At 38.6% G+C, this 18,076-nt stretch overlaps 1 protein-coding gene across 2 annotated transcripts in view; it reads left to right on the forward strand.

The window, feature by feature from the left end:
* Window positions 1-18,076, forward strand: part of UNC79 (unc-79 homolog, NALCN channel complex subunit) — a gene marked incomplete at both ends in the record, with an annotated part of 106,084 nt that overhangs the window by 14,125 nt on the left and 73,883 nt on the right. For both annotated transcript variants that reach the window (XM_082282942.1, XM_082282943.1), the window contains 12 exons: window positions 734-904; window positions 3,758-3,850; window positions 5,143-5,198; window positions 5,825-5,954; window positions 7,503-7,567; window positions 9,380-9,468; window positions 10,680-10,720; window positions 11,939-11,967; window positions 13,018-13,247; window positions 13,573-13,744; window positions 15,135-15,365; window positions 17,192-17,382. In XM_082282942.1, coding sequence (XP_082139068.1) covers window positions 734-904; window positions 3,758-3,850; window positions 5,143-5,198; window positions 5,825-5,954; window positions 7,503-7,567; window positions 9,380-9,468; window positions 10,680-10,720; window positions 11,939-11,967; window positions 13,018-13,247; window positions 13,573-13,744; window positions 15,135-15,365; window positions 17,192-17,382 — 1,498 coding nt within the window. The remainder of the gene's footprint in view (window positions 1-733; window positions 905-3,757; window positions 3,851-5,142; window positions 5,199-5,824; window positions 5,955-7,502; window positions 7,568-9,379; window positions 9,469-10,679; window positions 10,721-11,938; window positions 11,968-13,017; window positions 13,248-13,572; window positions 13,745-15,134; window positions 15,366-17,191; window positions 17,383-18,076) is intronic.

Raw genomic sequence — 18,076 nt, forward strand, 5'->3', positions numbered from 1 at the left:
TTGGGAGAGAGTATAAAGATTCCACAGTGCCCAGATACGCAATAAACTATCCCTTCTCTTTGGATTGTAAAATGTTGCACTGTTATTAAGTATCCTTTCCAAAGAGTTACAACGTGATTAATTAGAAAAAGTATAGAAAATCTTGATAAATATTCTTTTTCCTTTTAAACTCTGGCCACTTTTGGCCTCAAAGGTTTCCCAGGAAATCAAGATCTGTAGTTTAATCACATGTGGTTTGAAAGATAGCGATGCTTCCTGTAGTCAGTATATGTGAGGTACTTTGTAGAACTCTTGAGGGTTATTAAAATAAAGCTCTTATTTTAACATGAATGATAAAGACCAGAATGCTTTTTGCAAAATCTGGCCTTCCATACAATGTGCATTTCAAATTCTGATTCTCGTAGCATTTCTGCTTAAATTCAAGCCATCATACATTAACCACTTTATGATTAAAATCAACATTGACTTTAACCAATTATTTTATTGGCTGTAGTATTCATATTCCCTTCAAACTCTTCTGAGTAGTGTTCAACAACTGTTTCTCTCTATTTAGGAGGGTCTTAAAAATGGGTGAAGTCACTTGTCTGCAATGATTATCTTCCCCAGTTACTTTGAGAGGAAAGCTTGAATTTAAATAGAACTTTTTTTTTTTAGTTTTGTAAACAAAAAAGTACATAGTCATAATTACTTTTTCACTGTAATGATTTTATATTTCTTTCATTTTATTCAACAGATCTTGGGCAATCAATTTTTTACACTACTACATGCTTACTTCCTTTTCTCAGTGATGATATTTTGAGTACTTTACCCTATACAATGATTTCAACATTAGCTACCTTTCCTCCATTTCTGCACAAGGATATTATAGAGTATCTCAGCACATCTTTTCTGCCTATGGCTATATGTAAGTAGAACTCATTCTAGTATTGTTTTGTCTTGGCACATAATAGTATCAGACTACGAATCAAAATTTGATCTGTCATGGAATAGTGATGGAACAGTCTACTTACATACATAAAATAATTTCATGTGACTGATTTTCCAAGGGAAATAGTTCTATAATTTTTATTTATTTGTTATGCTGTGTTTTTGTGTGAATTCTTCCTTCATTTAAAGTGTGAAGTTTATTTAAGAAATCACTGTTTTCAGACTCAAAGAGCTTTCAGTGCCAGCAGTGGGAGTATTGAATACAGAATCAATGGTCAAACTGCTGCTGAAGTAATAGCAATAGCAACAAGCATGATTTTTGCATCTGGACTATATCTGGATGTACAAGTATGATTTTTCTCAATGTAATGATGTTGTGATGAATTTCTGATTTTTCTCCCTCTGTCTACTCAGCACTTTCTCTCTAAGTTCTGTACTAAATAGCTGTGCCTGTAATTTCTCCTATCCGTAAGTGTTAGGACTGAATCTGAGGGTCCCTGCCTTTTTTCCCATTCTTTCTTTTACTTCCCCTTCCTGAGGATGTCACGTGATTACTTAATTTCATAGTCCCTGCACATTGTGGGTCTTGGGGTGTGTTCTGAATGCTTGTCTATGTACCTGACAAAAAGCTTGTTAGGACTTCAGTAGTAATGAGAAATGTAACCATTTTCTGCAGACAGAATCATTAGGGTCAATATTAGGTCAGTTTTAGCCAACAAGCCTCTTACTGTGTGTGACCAAACACTGGAACAGTTTGCCAGAGCAGTTGCAGATTCTCCATCCTAGCAGATGCTGAAAACACAATTTGCCCTCAGTACCTGCTCTAGTTGCCTTTCTTTGAGCAGAGGGACTGGGCAAGATGATCACCAGAGGTCCCTTTTAACATTAACCATTCTGTGATTTTGTGAGAATGTCTCCTCCTTACCGCTGTATTCCTGACCTTTATGGAAAATCATGAACAGCTTCTGTACAGAGATCAAGAGTGATGTCATTTAAGTGTGCAGAAGATGCTGAAAGAAGCACGGTCCAGTGTTTTGAGATTAATATTTAATGCACATTTATCACCTGTATTTTCTAATTTGACCAGTCAATGATTTTGGAAAACTCCCCTAACTCTCCTGTACCTCAGTTTTCCCATGTAAAATAGTCCTTTTTAATACATTGTAATGAGGTTTTCTCTATTAACTTTGACAGGTCTAATGGCAGTATGCAAATGAAAATTGTTAAGATCTATTTCATACATATGTGCAATACGTCTTCTTTGTGTTAAGGACAGAATGTTGCATTAAACAACTTCTTTTCCTGCTGCTGTTACCTGATAAAGAACAACTGAAGGTGGTGACATATCCTGTCTGTCCTCAGATCTGTAGAACCATACCTCAGAATAACTGGTTGAGTCAAATCCTTGGTTTACTTAAATAGATTCCCCAACTTAAATAGTTCCCCAACTGCCCTTGACAGAGATTGCATCTTTGCATTTGCATTTGTCATGCTGCCTTTCTTCTCTATCAGTTTTGGTGAGATTTCTGTATGAAACCAGTCTGCTGCTTTTTAAATTTACTAATCTAGTACTGTCCTACTTTTTTGCTGATGACCATGTTTAATTGCCCAGTTAGAGCTGCCAAGTATTTTTCAATTTAAATCCATACAAATACACATTTCTGTAATAATTTGGGGGCTCTTATTTGTGTGGGTAAGATTAAAAAATAAATGAATGAAGTGCAATGAAGAGAGCCATAGTAACGTTGGGTCATGTGGAGAACAGACAGGGAGAAATTCTCCATTTTCTCTTCCCTCCTTCGTTTCTATTTGAGTGTTCTTTTAATTAGTGTCCTTGTCTTTCCCTGCTGGGAATTATATGCTCCTTTGCAAGGCAAGTGCAGAACCTTTCCTTCCCTTAGTGTTTAATTCTGATTCAAACTGAAAGGGAGGATGCAAGAGATTGCCTAAGCAGTTGGAGAGCCAGATGGGAGGGATGAAAACAGCTCACTGAGCTGGTAGCTACAGTTCTGTGCTTCTATCCCAAATGCTTGGTATTTGGGTCCTGGCAGCCAGGCTTGGGAGAGGGCTGTGAGGATGGAAAGATACATGTGACATCTCTGTGTAGGAGCTTGCCTTCAAAGCCATGTTGCCATGTAAAAGTTCTGCAGGGTTTTTCCAAGTATACCATTTAACAGTAACCAACTTCATAGGAAACCAGGAGGAGCTCCAGCCACATTCTGTGTGAGGTAAAAGGTACACTTCAGTGCTGCTGTTCATCACTATCTCAGCACAGTTCACATAACGATGGGACTATGTTTCTGGTATGTCGCTGTAACTTGAGCTCTTACCAGATGCTCCCTGAGAAGTAATCTGTGCCATACACCAGCAGCTATCACCAGCCCCAGCCCTTCCTCAGTACACCTCAACAGCAGGCTTTCCATTTGTTCTTGGTTCCTTACTCTCCAGCTCCTCTTTACCCCTCCTACAATCCAAGGCCTAGGTGCACTTGGTATACAAGTGATGTTACTTTGTCCTGTCTGTGGGTTCTGAAGGAGAGGGCCTGAGAAGGCAACTGGTTAATGCAGTTTTGGGGATGATCTGGAAAACCAGGTGCGTGCTCTGTGAATCAATACCTAGCCATCTTTCTCTTCCACCAGAAAAGGTGTTTCACCCCCAATACAGTGTGTTTCTAGTTTTTTAGGGTTTTTTTTCTTTCTTTTTGATTTTTGTTTTCATGACATGGTACCTTAGGAACTTTATCTGCAAGAGTTGGAATCAGTTACATGCTATTCTCACCTGATTTTCCTATTACAATAGAAAATTTATTTTTTTTTTCCTTTCTTTTAAGTGGGATCTTCAAAACGAGAAGGTGTTCCAGCACATGTCAATCTGTCTGCATCATCAATGCTGATGATTGCAATGCAGTACACATCAAACCCAGGTATGTGTAAACATGAAACATAGTATCATTTTTTTCTGAAATGATCAGTCAGGAAGTATTGTCCAGTGCAATCAGAAAAGTTTTGATGATGGGAAAAATCTGTGTCATTATCCAGAACAGGATGTAAAATGAGTTATTTTAGTCAAAACTTGGGTTTCTGAACATCATGCTGGAAGTAATCATTATGTAGGTAAGAGATCTCTTTGTGATGAAGAAAGAGGATTTGGCCCAGGGTTGGAGACTCTGATCTACTCATGTTTGACATCAGAATATAATGTCATATCTAACATCAGTGTTGGAGAGAAATACCGCTTACCTTGACTACAGAAATTCATAGTAACTGTGTTATATGATGATTCAAACATCACCAAATTCACAACTGGTACTGCCTTTCTAAAGAAGACTGGTAATGCTGGCTGCAGGCTTAATGGAACTATAAAGAAGTTAAATGTAATTATGAGTATCTAAACAAAAGTGACGCAGTCCCTGTTAAACCACTGGGACCACATAACCAAATCAAAACAATATTTAACCCCAGTGAGCTGTTACATTGCATGATGGTCGACTGTCGCCTGTCTCTGGTCTTATGCGGATGGGTAGATGGTGTGTGTGTGGAGGAACCCCACACTGCATCGTGTGCATCAGGAGTGTCACATCATGCTAATGTGCTTCACACAGGTAGATAAAAGCAGAACACCATTTTTAAAAGCTGCTTGCAGAAGTCAGTTTTTTTCATTAAATGTTCTGGTTTTGTTTTTGTGATTTCTGTGTTCAAAACATCAGAGAAAAATGTTGCCCTGGGGTTTTTGGGAAGTCAGACAGGTAAAGTAGTTCACTTGGCTCTCATGTTTGTTTGATGCAGAGTGGCTCCTACAGCCTTTGGTATATGTGGGAATAATATATTGTTACATATAATTTCCATTGCTGCCTCAAGATGAATGACAAGATACCCATATACGTTGTGGCAGAAGGACAAAGTTTTAGTGATTCAGCAGATATTCTTAAACTAGATGTGTTTGAAAAAGATCTCCACGGCTGTGCAAAAAGCTCTTACCCTCATGGTAATAATCTTCCTGCATTTCTCGACAGAAACAAGCTACTAATATTAGGTTTTCTTATATTTTGTGATGACTCTCAGGGCAATGATTCTTTAGCAAGCCCTTTAAAATGAAAAATATTTGAATGAGGCGTAGAGTTTTAGATGGACAAAGCAAAGCCAATCATCTAATTCCATCACTTCTTTAACCTCAGTTTCCATTTCTGTATTAAGTCTATACTCTTTTCTCTCTCAGTGTATCACTGCCAGTTATTGGAATGCCTCATGAAATATAAGCAAGAAGTATGGAAAGTAAGTTTATGATCATATACTTTGTGGAAATGACTGTGGTTGGGTAGTAATAAAAAACAGATGGCTTGAAAATTGAACCAACTGTATGCCAAGAAATTGTAAATGATCTTTATATCCAGTCCTCCCTCTGGATTATGGAGAGGAAGGTCCCTCTAATTTTTAGTTTACAGAGGCTGTTCCATGCTTTGTAGAACAGAGCTCTGTTTCCTAAGTGCTATGTGGTTGTGGCTCCAATTAGTGGCAATTTTAATAATGAGCAGGCTTCTCAGTTCCTGTGGGACTGAAGTTTTGTGAGAACTATTTGTGAGTATTGTTGTCTGAATCTGCTCTGAATCTGGTTGTTTATCCGTGTCTCACCTCTTTGCTCCACAGCTAGACAGAGAATTCAATTTGCTCTGTTAGTGCACTGTGGGATGGTGGGTGGTTGCTGTTGCATGCTCTGGTCAAACTCAGAAGCATTGAAGTTGGTCATCTATTCTGTCTCTAAGAGCATAAAAAGGAAGTTTGTTAGGGCATGAAATGTATTAGTTTTGCGTGTTCAGCTATCTTTTGAACGGCAGTACAATATATTGAATTGTGGTTTGTTACCTTGTAAAAATAACTGTTTTGTACATGTCTTTCCTTAGGATTTGCTATATGTGATAGCCTATGGACCATCTCAAGTTAAACCTCCAGCGGTACAAATGTTATTTCACTATTGGCCCAATTTAAAACCCCCTGGGGCAATCAGTGAGTACAGAGGACTGCAGTACACAGGTCAGTGCAGCTGGTTTTGTATAGCCCAAAATAAATGAATTATGAGAAGTGTTAAAGTCACCTTTTTACAGTTCTATGATGTATTTGGACCTTTTTTGTTTGATAAATTGTACTTTGATAACTACATGCAATATCCATTTATCTGCATTTTCAAAAGATGTTATGAAAAATAAAAACTCAGATCGTGGCTAGTAAGTATGTTGTCTTACTCCCAATAATAACTAAACCAGAACAAGAGACGAAATAAATATTGTGTTTGTAACAAATGGTCTGTGAAACTGCTGCCTGGGCCTCACAACAGTTCTGGTTTATGTTCCTTTCAATTATTGCTTTGGTTGCCTTTGTTGTGCCTGCTGCTAACACTGCTGCTGTTCCTAAGACTTCTTATCTGGCTGTTACTATTAAAAAAAGTCAGGTGATGTCAGGTGCAGTTAGTATAATGGATAAATTCTCAAGGTTGATTATAGGATGAAAATGCGAGACAAAGTCAGGAATGCAGCTGGAGTAGGTAGATGGTACAAAGTCCTCTGTCTGCCAGACTCCCCAGAGATACTGATGGGATAGTGCTGCCACAGGGGCGACTGTCTAGCAACAACTCATGACTTGCTTGTCCTGCTTGTCTGTCTCAACCTGTTTCAAGTAATATCTGTCATATGGCATATGTTTTGATCATTTTTAAAATTTCTAGACCAGAATATGACATTTTAAATTGTAAAAACGAAGGCTTGGAAGAAATCTTAGAGGACCCCTAGACCAACTCAAGTGCAACCTGAATGTTCCCGATAGAAGTTTGTCTGATCTGTTCTAAAGCCTTCCATTGAAGGGTTGATACATTTTCTTGACTTTTTAGAAAAAAAATAAAATTCTTCATATACTGTTCTGCATCACTTCTTCCATGCAAGCAGGTCTGTAAACTAAGCAGGATAGTATTCTTTCTTAACTGTTACTAGCACTGGATAGACTGGGGTTTTGTTCTTATATAGAAGTTTTTTGTTAATATATCCCAGAATGGGATGATTATTATCTGCAGTTGCATGGCATTTTGACCTGGGGGCATCCCGCAGAGCATCCAGGTGATGCCATTTGAGCACCCCTTTGTTGTTTACTTGTCATTACACAACTAAGGCTCATTCTGTCTCTGGACTCATTTTCCTGTGTCATAGCTGAGTTTTCATTTTGCCTGGGAATATAACTGAATTTACTCAGCTACTCCTACCATCTTGCTCATGGAGTGGAAGGATAGTTAATCATTTCAGGATGTTGGTGAGATCAAGAAGGGTCTGCAACAGGAATGTCTGTGTCTTACTTTTTCCATTTTCTTGCTGAATCCATGGTTCATTTAATTATATTGTAAATAAGTCAGGAGACCTGTATGTTCAAGGCTGTTTATTATAATTATTAAACTTCTTGAGGAATCGCTTTTTGTATTATACTCATTTTTGTATACTACTTAGTACAAGAGGATCTTGTTCTCAGTTGAGACTGCTAGGCACAGAGAATATAAATGTCTCTTCTCATTTATTAATCAGCTGTGTTTTGGTTTTGCAGCCTGGAATCCTATTCACTGCCAGCACATTGAATGCCATAATGCAATTAACAAACCAGCTGTGAAGGTACTGCTGTTACTTCAGGGGCCAAACCCAGCTGTCTGGGGTGGGGGAGGTTGCACTTTGACCCCAGTCCTATGCTGTGGTTGTGTGCAGGTGACCATAAGCAGGTGCTAAGGGAACAGCAAAGCCTGTTGAGACCAAGGGGACCAGACCTTTGTGAATATGTTCTTCGGCTGCCTAAAGCAAGATGAGGTTTTCCTGTAACTACTGCGGGACAAATCTTGAAATTAAACATGGTGATGGTTGTAGAGCACTTTATAAAATTCTAATCTGGCTCCTGGCCAATCCATGTAAATGTTTTCCTGAACACATATATGTGTATAAATATGTGCACAAATATTACTGTATACAGGAAACATTATTTTAGTTATGTAGGTACATGTTCACCTTGGTATCCTGATTGAGCTCATACAATGCACCTACTCTGGTTATGATCCTTTGCTTGGAATGTGTCCTAAAGCAAATAGCAATAAAGCTTTACTTACCTTTCCTGCAGCCCTCTTTGAGGGAGGTAAATAGTATCTTTACTGTTCACACATGTAGTGAAAATGGAAAGGATTTGACCAGGCTCACAGAACAATTTGATAGCAGAAGCAAGAACAGCAGCCCAAGTCCAGAGCATGGTACAGTTAGGTGTGCTTGATTAATTGATTTGTATCTAGTTAAATATGTAGGTACCACCAATTTTCCTGGCATCAATTCGAATACTAATATAATTTCTTTAGTCAAACAGTTCTTCAGTGAGCCTTTTCCAGAGGCTGTGATAGGACATAATGATGACACTTGTCTCAAAAGTCCTGCAAGGGACCACCTTCCTGCACACTCCAATCATTCTCAATTATCCCTCTCTCACAGGAGAAGTGCTGAAAGGTGTTCCTTCATGTTGTAGTGATCACCAGATTCAGGCTAATAACACAATAGAGCAAAATATAAAAAAGTGCAGTTCCAAGCTTTGCAGCTTAAATACCTGAATATTTTTGAATGATCTGTTAGCCTAATTTTGACAGAAGCAGCTTTGATCAGTCATCACTCAGAAAAATGCAGCCCATTTTGTCTTGAATAGAAGAGTTGGTTAACAAAGATGAGAAACATTCAAAGAGGTATTTGCCTTTATTTATAAAGTCTTGCACTTGAATGGAGTAAGAAACATTTTGATCATAGTGGTTAACATACAGTGTATGCATACTACTGTTAAGTGTTTCCTTAGTGGTACAAAACACTTGAACAAATGTGTGTGGAACTGGCTGTTAACTGTAACTGTTTTCTGTAATTGACTTATGTGAAAGGATAAAAGCTAATGCAAGACAAAGTCTGGACCTATGTTGCCAAGGGAACTGTGAGTCTTTGATCTGTCACTGCAGTTGTGCTCTATACTTAAAAGCAGCGATGACTGAAAATTAGATTTTGCTGGAAGAGGCATTGTTGGGAAAGAAAAATCTAGACCTTTACATTAGCTTGTCCTAAGCCATGGATCCTCTAAGTGCTGTCTCTTTGGGGAAAAAAAGTGGAAGTGTACAGTGAATAAATGATGTCAGTGTATAACAAAATGTACTTGTCTTTCAGAAAATGGTAATACTGGTACTGAAGTATGTCCTATTTTTTATAGGCTCTCATTTTCACTTACTTCCCTATCTTTGTTAGAAATAGTTTGAGATCTTGTATGCCACATGCTGAGTATTTTCTTTCAGAATACTAAATGCTGTTAACACATACCAAAGCTGTGTTATGTTTTATGTCCTAGCATTAACATGTTGAACTTTTTCAGCCAGCTTCAATGAACAGAAGTGTTAATCCTTTTCCTTCTCCACGTTTCAGATGTGCATTGACCCGTCCCTGTCTGTGGCTTTGGGTGATAAGCCACCTCCCCTATATCTTTGTGAAGAATGCAGCCAAAGAATTGCAGGGTAGGTAAACCAAGAGCTGGAAAATGATAAATATTGTCAAACTCCAGAGTTCAGAACTCTGGAGTTTTGCTTTATTGCAGTATGATTAGCATATAATTTATATAGGTGAACCTGTTGAGGTATATGGAGCACACCGCCACTCAATATGAATAAGGATTACGGATATTTACCCCACATGATCAGCATTTGCACCTAGCTTAAAGAGTTTTTAATTTGAGATCTCTGAAAGAATGGATACTGTGGGTTGCATTGACTATGATAGGGAAACCTCATTAATGTACAGGCTTTTGCTTAAGAAACATATTTAGTCCTCATCCTTTAGTTTTCATTAAAAGCAGAACATTACAGTGAAAGCTCTTTTACAGAGGTTTTGATACTTTTTTGTAACAGGTATTTCAGATTAGTCTCTAAGATGTACTGTGAAACAGCAGAGATCAAATAAATTGATCCAGGATTGACCAGTACTTGGAAGGAATATATCCTGAGATAAAATAACCTCATTTTGTTTTCATTTTTGGTTGTCTTTTTTACCTTTAAATTGCTATTTTGGTTTGCATTAGCATGCAAAATCCGACGGTAATATGTAATACTTACATTCAGTGCCAGTCATTACTTCAAATGGACAAGGTTACAGGTAGTTCAGAACCTAAAGGAGTGTTTTTCTCCTCGGTTTAAGACAACTTTAAATCACACCAGCTGTGGGAAAAGCAATTACATCTCACCTTAGGTTTTCAAGTCATCATTGATTTAAAGCTGCAGGAAAAGTAATTGAATTTGGTAGAAGCATAGCTTCTAAGGACACTCACAAGAAACAGTACTGGTACTTTGTTTTTTTTACTATGTTCATCTGTTATTTTTCACTATCATTTCTTAGCTGTCAGACTTTCAGAGTGCACTCTCTTTTAATTTGATGAATTTAGGTCTCAAAAGTAATTTTTGAAAGCCTTGAACATGGTGACAAACATCAGCAAAGTGATAATTTACAGTAAGACAGCACAACAAAGAGATGTAATGTAAACCAATCTGCAGTTTATAAAAACTACATTTGAAAAAAGCAACTTCAGGATAATGGCACTCCTACCACATTGATTTATCTAAATTTCCTCTGTGCAAAAATAAATCCATATATATATATATATAGCTTTATATATATATATATGTATGTAAAGCTTTTGTTATGTTTATTATATAATTTAAATTAATGTTTACAGGGATCACAGTGAATGGTTGATTGATGTTCTTCTGCCACAAGGTAAGAGGTATTTTAAGGGTAGGTACAAACTAGTCATAGTTGTACAAAGCTATGCTTCTGATATTTCTCCATACTGTATTACTTGAACTGCTGCATTCTGTTCAAAAGTGTTGGAGTTTTTTTTTTAATTTTAAAGCAGTTTGTACTTAATGCTGCTTAATGTCCTGAAAATAGTATGAAGAATTGACTAATCCTCTGTCTGAAATACTATATAACTCTTTATGTGTGAGGAAACAGAGACAATTTAACAGATTTTCAGATCTTGAAGCATTCACGATTGGAGCCAAGTTTTTAAAAAGTATTTATGTCCCAGAGCTGTGTCCAAAAACTGGGGCTAGTTCTCCCAGTAACCCGAGTCTGATTCGAAAGCTCTTAAAGCTGCTGGAAGTCTGTAACATGAGACTGCAAAGGAAATCAGAAAAGGACATAAAATATTTTTTGATGGTCCAGTCATTGATCCAATCATTGCCCTTTGGTCAGTGAGAAAACCTGATATTTTATTATCTACTAGAATGTAGACAAAGTGTGTTGCCAGGCTAATCAGCATATTATCTAAAATAACCCTCCCAGGGATAGAACGAAGATACTGCCTGTCTCTTTGCTTTGAAAACTGGAAATTCTTAAGCAATTGAGATTTTTTGGCTGTCTGCTTTTAGTTGAAATTATTTACTTAAGGGAAACACTTCTTTTTAATCAGCCACTTAAACTTACTGAATCATACGTTGCCAGGGCAACAGATCAAATAGCTCCTGCTTACAGGTTGAATCTGCAAACATTTCACTCTGAAATGATGGGCCACAGACATAGTGGCTGCTTCTACATTGTTCATCCATATTCACTACTCTTTTATGCTGAGAGCTTTCACAAGCCATGTAGGCCCATCAGAGCAGTGTCTCCTAGAGCCTGCCGCAGTAGCGTGTACAAGGTGTGCTTTTAAAAGTCTGTCTGTGAGGCAGAAGCGTAAGCAGAAGGTGGAGGAGTTGCAGAGCACGTCACACTTGATGCACCAAGGCTGTTACTGCATTTAAATGTAGAAATAGCCATAGGCCTAAATGTACAGTGTCCTAACTTATGCAGGCTTAGGGGTTTCAGTAGTATCTGGAAACACAAGTTTAGCCCAGGGACTTCCATCCAGGATGTCCATTTTCCCATGGCTGCCATAGTAAATCAGGAAGATGGTCATTTTGTGTTCATGTTTTGTATGCCTTCCCCTTACAGCGGAAATTTCTGCTATATGTCAGAAGAAGGTAAGATTCAGCCATTTGTGTGATGGGGCATGATTTGATGTTGTGTCTAGTGTCATTCCATTCCTGTCTAGTGCGTTTTTCTTTGTACCATTCCAAAATTTCACAATTTATCCATGAATGCATTTATTGGTGGATGGAAATGATTCAGCAGCAGCAGGTTTCTTTTTGTTAAAACTCATGATGTTGATTTGAGTTGTAGGTTTTAGCTGAAGTGGCAATTAGTAAAGCAATTCAATTATGCTGTTGAGCTCTGTTTTTATTCTATAACTCTGCTTATGAAGAGGATAGAACAAGAGCTGAATTTTATATCTAAGTGTTTATATATCTTCTCATCTCCTTGAAGTCTTGGATTAATCCTAAATTGGACAAAAATCATACTGTAAAACGTGTATTTTTAAAAATAAATGGACTGAAAATCTTCAGTGCTTGGCTCTGAAAAGATTGCTGACAAAAAGAATCTGCTTGCAGTACATACCAGCTAATGTGTTTTAATAAGAATTTAATAGCAAGAAATACAGTGTATAACATATTCTAGTTCTCATGTGGTAAAGAAAGCTTTTCTGTTGGGCTGGATTACCAGGTGGCAGAAATTTGAGGTCCATATTTCAGAGGCTCATACAGTTTCCTGTGATAAGCAGATCCTTACATAGCATAAACTGTGGCATGGTGGCACCATGGTTTTGCACTCCTAAGGATCTACCTGTTGCTACCTGTAACATAAAAAGACCTTCTGAAGCATAAGCAGGAGTTAAGAGAACTACTGTAAAATTTAGAGACTGCTCCAAGTCAGGAGATGGAGGCTGATGACTTAAGTGTCAGTTTGGAGTGTTTCAGAAGAAGAGCAACTGTGACATTTAAGTCCAGGCTCAGCTTATCTTTCTGGAAGGTCAGTGATGTTTGGCATCAGGAGTTTGCACACAGCTGTGCTTCTACAGAGTGATTTTGGAAATTGCCAGCACTTGAGCCAGCTCCCTCGTGCTGACTCTCATCCATGTTTTTGGTTCCATTGCCTGATACTTGCGGCCTGATAAACTCCTTTTTATTTTCCAGAACTGTAGCTCCCACGTCAGAAGAGCAGTTGTCACGTGCTTCTCGGCGGGCTGCTGCGGCCGCCACGGCAACAGGCCCGTGCGCTACTGCAAAAGGTGCCACTCCAACCACCACAGCAGCGAGGTCGGGGCGGCCGCCGAAACCCACCTGTACCAGACCTCACCGCCCCCCATCAACACCCGCGAGTGCGGGGCAGAGGAGCTCGTGTGCACCGTGGAAGCTGTGATCAGGTAATCCGGCAGCTGGCGAGCCACCAGGATGTAAAGCAGGATCAGGCTTTCGTGTAAATATTGCCTGCAAATCTTGTGCAGGTGAATTTTAGTTTCACCGGGATAATTTAAGAGCAGAGACACTGAAGTTCCGCTGCTTTAGCAGAGAATGGATCAGCTGCGAGTGTTGTCCTGATGAGGCAGTCAGCCTGGAATCCTAGAATTTGATGTTATTTTGTTCAGGAAAGCGATGGCATCGTATGGCTTAACATCTAGTTACTCTTGGTTAGATACCTGTATCCACTGCAGGAAAGCTGCATTCACTGACCACAAGCTTGTTTTATAGCTTGCTGAAAGAAGCAGAGTTTCATGCTGAGCAGAGGGAGCATGAACTCAACCGAAGGAGACAGATGGGCCTCTCCTCTTCCCATCATTCCCTGGACAACACAGACTTTGATAATAAAGATGATGACAAGCATGACCAACGCCTCCTGAGCCAGTTTGGAATATGGTTTTTGGTAAGAAATTCTTGCTTTCTTCTCTCACTCTTCTTGATTCCCTCATCTTTACTTTCTGAAGTCTCAGTTTTACCTCTTTTTATTTATTTTCCTCACTTCGTGGCTTCAGTTGGAGAGTTGTTCCGATTTGTAAGCAAAAAACTTGTCCTGTGAAGCTGTCAGACTTGGAGATTTCATAACTAGTTTGGGTGGAGCTGCTGACTTCCTCTGAGTCCTTTATAAATTGTGTAACAGAGCTATTCACTCTGTTTTTAATTGAATTTCTGTTTGCCATCAGCTTCTATTCAGAAGTACCCTCTGCTGAGTGCCATTATTTTAGGTTTAAAAGGCAATCCCCTAAAAATCAATTTTTCACCTTCCAGCTTTCAACATCACTTTCTGGAAGCAGAGCTCTCTCTCTTACCTCTGAATAGGCTGGAGGATTCTTAGTGGGATGCTGTTCCTTCCTGCAGTTAGCTTGATCAAGCTGTGTCAGCCAGTGTACTCCATTCACCTGGTGTGGGTTGAGAGAATGAAGCTCTGCTGGTTCTACCCCACACTAGCTACCAGAGATTATTCCAAAACAGCAGGACTGCTGCTGGCTATTCATTAGTAGGCCAGGCTGCAGTCTGATGGATCCTCAGAAACTGCATTCTGCAATTCTCCTTAAGGAGAATTCTCCTTCTCAGGCTCTTTCCAATTCACCTTTCTTCTCAGGCTTTGTCTCCTGTCCCCAGAGGATACCAAGAGCTCAAACAACAGGTAATTAAGGACCTAGCAGTGTGCTGGCCTGTGAGCTGGGGTAGAAACTTGATCTCAGATTTGTGACAGCTTTACAGTCCAGGTATCATTTTAGAAAGAGAGTTTGGAGAAAGGTAAAAGAATGTTGATTATTATGTGGGAGTTTCTGAAGACTTAAAACTCATATTCACGCCCCAAATGAGGACAAAAATTTAAGATTGGAATATTTTTACTTAGTACATTAAGTAGGTATCTTCTTTCAGAATTTTTGAAGTTCTTGATTTGACTTATCTTTTTATCTTGTACATTTTATATATATGTATGTATATCAGAAATTTTACTAGGTATTACAGTACCTTCTGAAATTAAAAGTATTAAAGTTTAAACCAAAAACTTTGTCAAAGCACTTTATACTGATTTTTTTCAGTGTTGAAAGTAAACAAAAAAATCCAGTGCCTGTTTTCTTTTCCCTTTTATTGTTTTTTTTTTTCTGGTTATGAAGTGTTTTTTCTGTTGTCCTGTACCAACCTCTACTTAAAACTGATCATCTCATTTGTCTCCTATGTAGTCTGCATCCTCATAACTCTGAGAATATGGAAAATATAGTAAACAAAAAGTTTTCCACCTTTAATTCTAGAAATGAAAGTTGGTTTGTGTTTCACTCTTCCAGGTGAGCCTTTGCACTCCCAGTGAGAATACACCCACAGAGAGTTTAGCACGGCTGGTTAGCATGGTGTTCCAGTGGTTTCACTCTACAGCTTACATGATGGATGATGAAGTTGGTAGCCTGGTTGAAAAGCTGAAGCCCCAGTTTGTTACTAAGTGGTTGAAGACTGTTTGTGATGTCCGGTTTGATGTCATGGTTATGTGCCTCCTTCCTAAGCCAATGGAGTTTGCCAGGGTAAGAATGATGTATCTGAAGGCTCCCTTATTTTCCACAGAGATTAAGGTCTTAGGTAAAAACGCCTTTTCTTTCCCAGCTCCAACAAGACAAAGAAATCTCAGAGGTAGAGGGAGCAGTGGAATTTTGGAATTTTTCCTCTTAATGGAATTTTTAGTTTTACTGTCTTAGAAAGTAGGCATTATTTATTTTATTATTTTTTAAAAAATTATTATTATTATTTTATTTAGGCATTATTATAATGTGAAGACAGTTTGAAAGAATATTATAGGTATTTAAAGATACTGCACATTTTTGATAGCTGCACGTTTTCATTATGCTGCTGAAGTACCCAAACTTGTCTTTGCTAAAAGGTGTCATTTGCCTACTCCCAGATATGAGCCTGTCCTTTAGTGATGTTTCTTTGCTCTTTGCATACTTCATCTCTGCAGGTGTGAATTAAGGTTTATGAAATCACACAGTTGTAACTGAAGGGAATTCTGGGAATACCAATGCCCTGTAACTTCAGAGACCCAGTTTGAGTGACTCAGTTAAAAGACCAGTCTGACATCATTTGCCTTGTTGCTGATGGAGAGAGAGACTTACCTGGAAGGTTGTCCGGGGTGCCTAGGTGTAACCATTGGTGCAACCTCTTCTAGAAGGAGTCATTCTTTCTGTCCGTTAGTTATGAAGCAGAACTCACCACTTAATCATGCTTTTGTAAGACATTCTTTTTCTGAGCCTCTCGTGTAAAATGTCCAGAGGACATGTTGGGCTTGTTTCCTAAAATTAAGTGGCTAGACTTGGAAAGGCCGTCAAGACTTCATGTGATGTATTACATCATCAGGCATGAACTGTAAATATGTGGATTTTTCATGACCTAATGTATGGATGGGATTTGCTGTTCATATGCAGACCAGCATGGATGTGTGTTTTACTCTGAACCATTGCTGTAAGATACACCTGTCTGTGGGAGGATTGAAGGTCAGCTGAGGCACTTTGAGAGCTGGATGGGTGCTTTGAATGTTAGAAGCTTAACAAAAGAGACCATGGCTTAGAGGTTAAGGGGAAAAGGAAGGATTGAACCTCATGCTGTAATCTCTTACAGATTTTTTTCTTGGATCCAGCCTCTCTTTTGAGTTTTGTTACCCCCTACGGCAATACTTAAGACTAGACCAAAAACTTGCCAGATTTGCAAGGCTTCACTAGAACATGAAGACAAATAGCCATGAAATTAGCTGTGGTGAATGCAGGAAAAATAGTTTGTTGGCTGAGATTACCATTAATTGCTGCCAAAACAGCAGGCATTTCTAGAGCCATTAGTCAGGAACAGAAGATGTGAGCTGAGGTCAGTTAGAATAATTAATCTCTGTATGCCAATTACTTATGTACTTAGAAGCATATTTTTTTGCTTCCGTCATGTAGAACCTTTCTTCAAAAAAACCCTAAACAAACACCAATGAAAGAACACCTTATACAGACCAAGTTTTTCAAAATAAAGACCCAGCAAGGTAACAAGTTGCCTGGTGCAAAAAATTGATGGTGAAGGTTTGACCAAATAAATCTGTGCCTTTTTGAGAACTGTAAATAATAATACACTGATTCATGGCGTGGAAGTAAGCAAACTTCATTTAAGTCTTGGACAATGCTTTTGCATACTGTGAGTCAAATGGAAGAGGAAAAAACAATGCAGCTCCATGTCTGAATTCTAAATTCTGCCTTGAAGGTATTAATGATCACCTCCTAAAATTTCCTGGCTGCAACACACTGAGCAAATTTGTGATGCTGAGCAAGTTACAGGGACTAGAAATGTCATTCATCAGTGTAATCCTTGGAAATACCCACAGGTTGGTGGATACTGGGACAAATCATGTAGTGCTGTAACCCAATTAAAAGAAGGGCTGAATCGAATCCTTTGCTTGATTCCATACAATGTAATAAACCAGTCGGTGTGGGAATGTATCATGCCGGAATGGTTGGAAGCTATAAGGACGGAAGTGCCTGATAACCAACTGAAAGAGTTCCGGGAAGTGCTGAGGTACGTAGGCATATGGTGGAGTCATTCTGGTTTTGCATATGTTTGTTGAGGGTTTTAGCATGGTAAGATGGAGACAACTAATAAAAATGCCTATGTGTGCAATAGGCAGTAGTGAGTGAATGCTTCAGACTTGTTTTTATAACTTACATTTAGACTAAAGGATTTAATCTTTGGGAAAGTTTTCTTTTATTGCTCCGGATATCTTTGTATCAAGAGACAACTACATGGACGCTTCTTTGGTGTGAGCAAGGCACATTTTTAGTGGCTTCCTGTAGCATGTTGGAAGGACTATCTTTCTCCTCCTGTCCAGTTGATGAGAAATGGTGGGGATTAGTAGAGCTGGCATTGATTTGGTATTTGTTTAGCTAATATCTTCCCCTATTGAGCAAAGGAAGCACCAGAATAAGAATGGTGGCGGAATCGTAATTTTATGTCTGGTGTATGACTTTGTCAGTAAAACTTCTCATTGCCTTTTAACTGATGACAGGGCTCTGAAACTGACTGTAAGTTCATATTTGTAGGTATTGCTGTAAACTTTTTAGTGCAAACATGGAATAATGGACTAGTGAGATGAGTAATTTTCCGATTTTTGCATTGGATGTTGGAAAAGATTTTGCTATCAAATGAAACTGGACATATGGGATGTCAATTCTTAAGGTACATCACCAAATTCAGACATGACCTTATATAGTTA

Source organism: Coloeus monedula (assembly GCF_965178545.1).
Source record: "Coloeus monedula genome assembly, chromosome: 6".
Taxonomy (NCBI): Eukaryota; Metazoa; Chordata; class Aves; order Passeriformes; family Corvidae; genus Coloeus; species Coloeus monedula.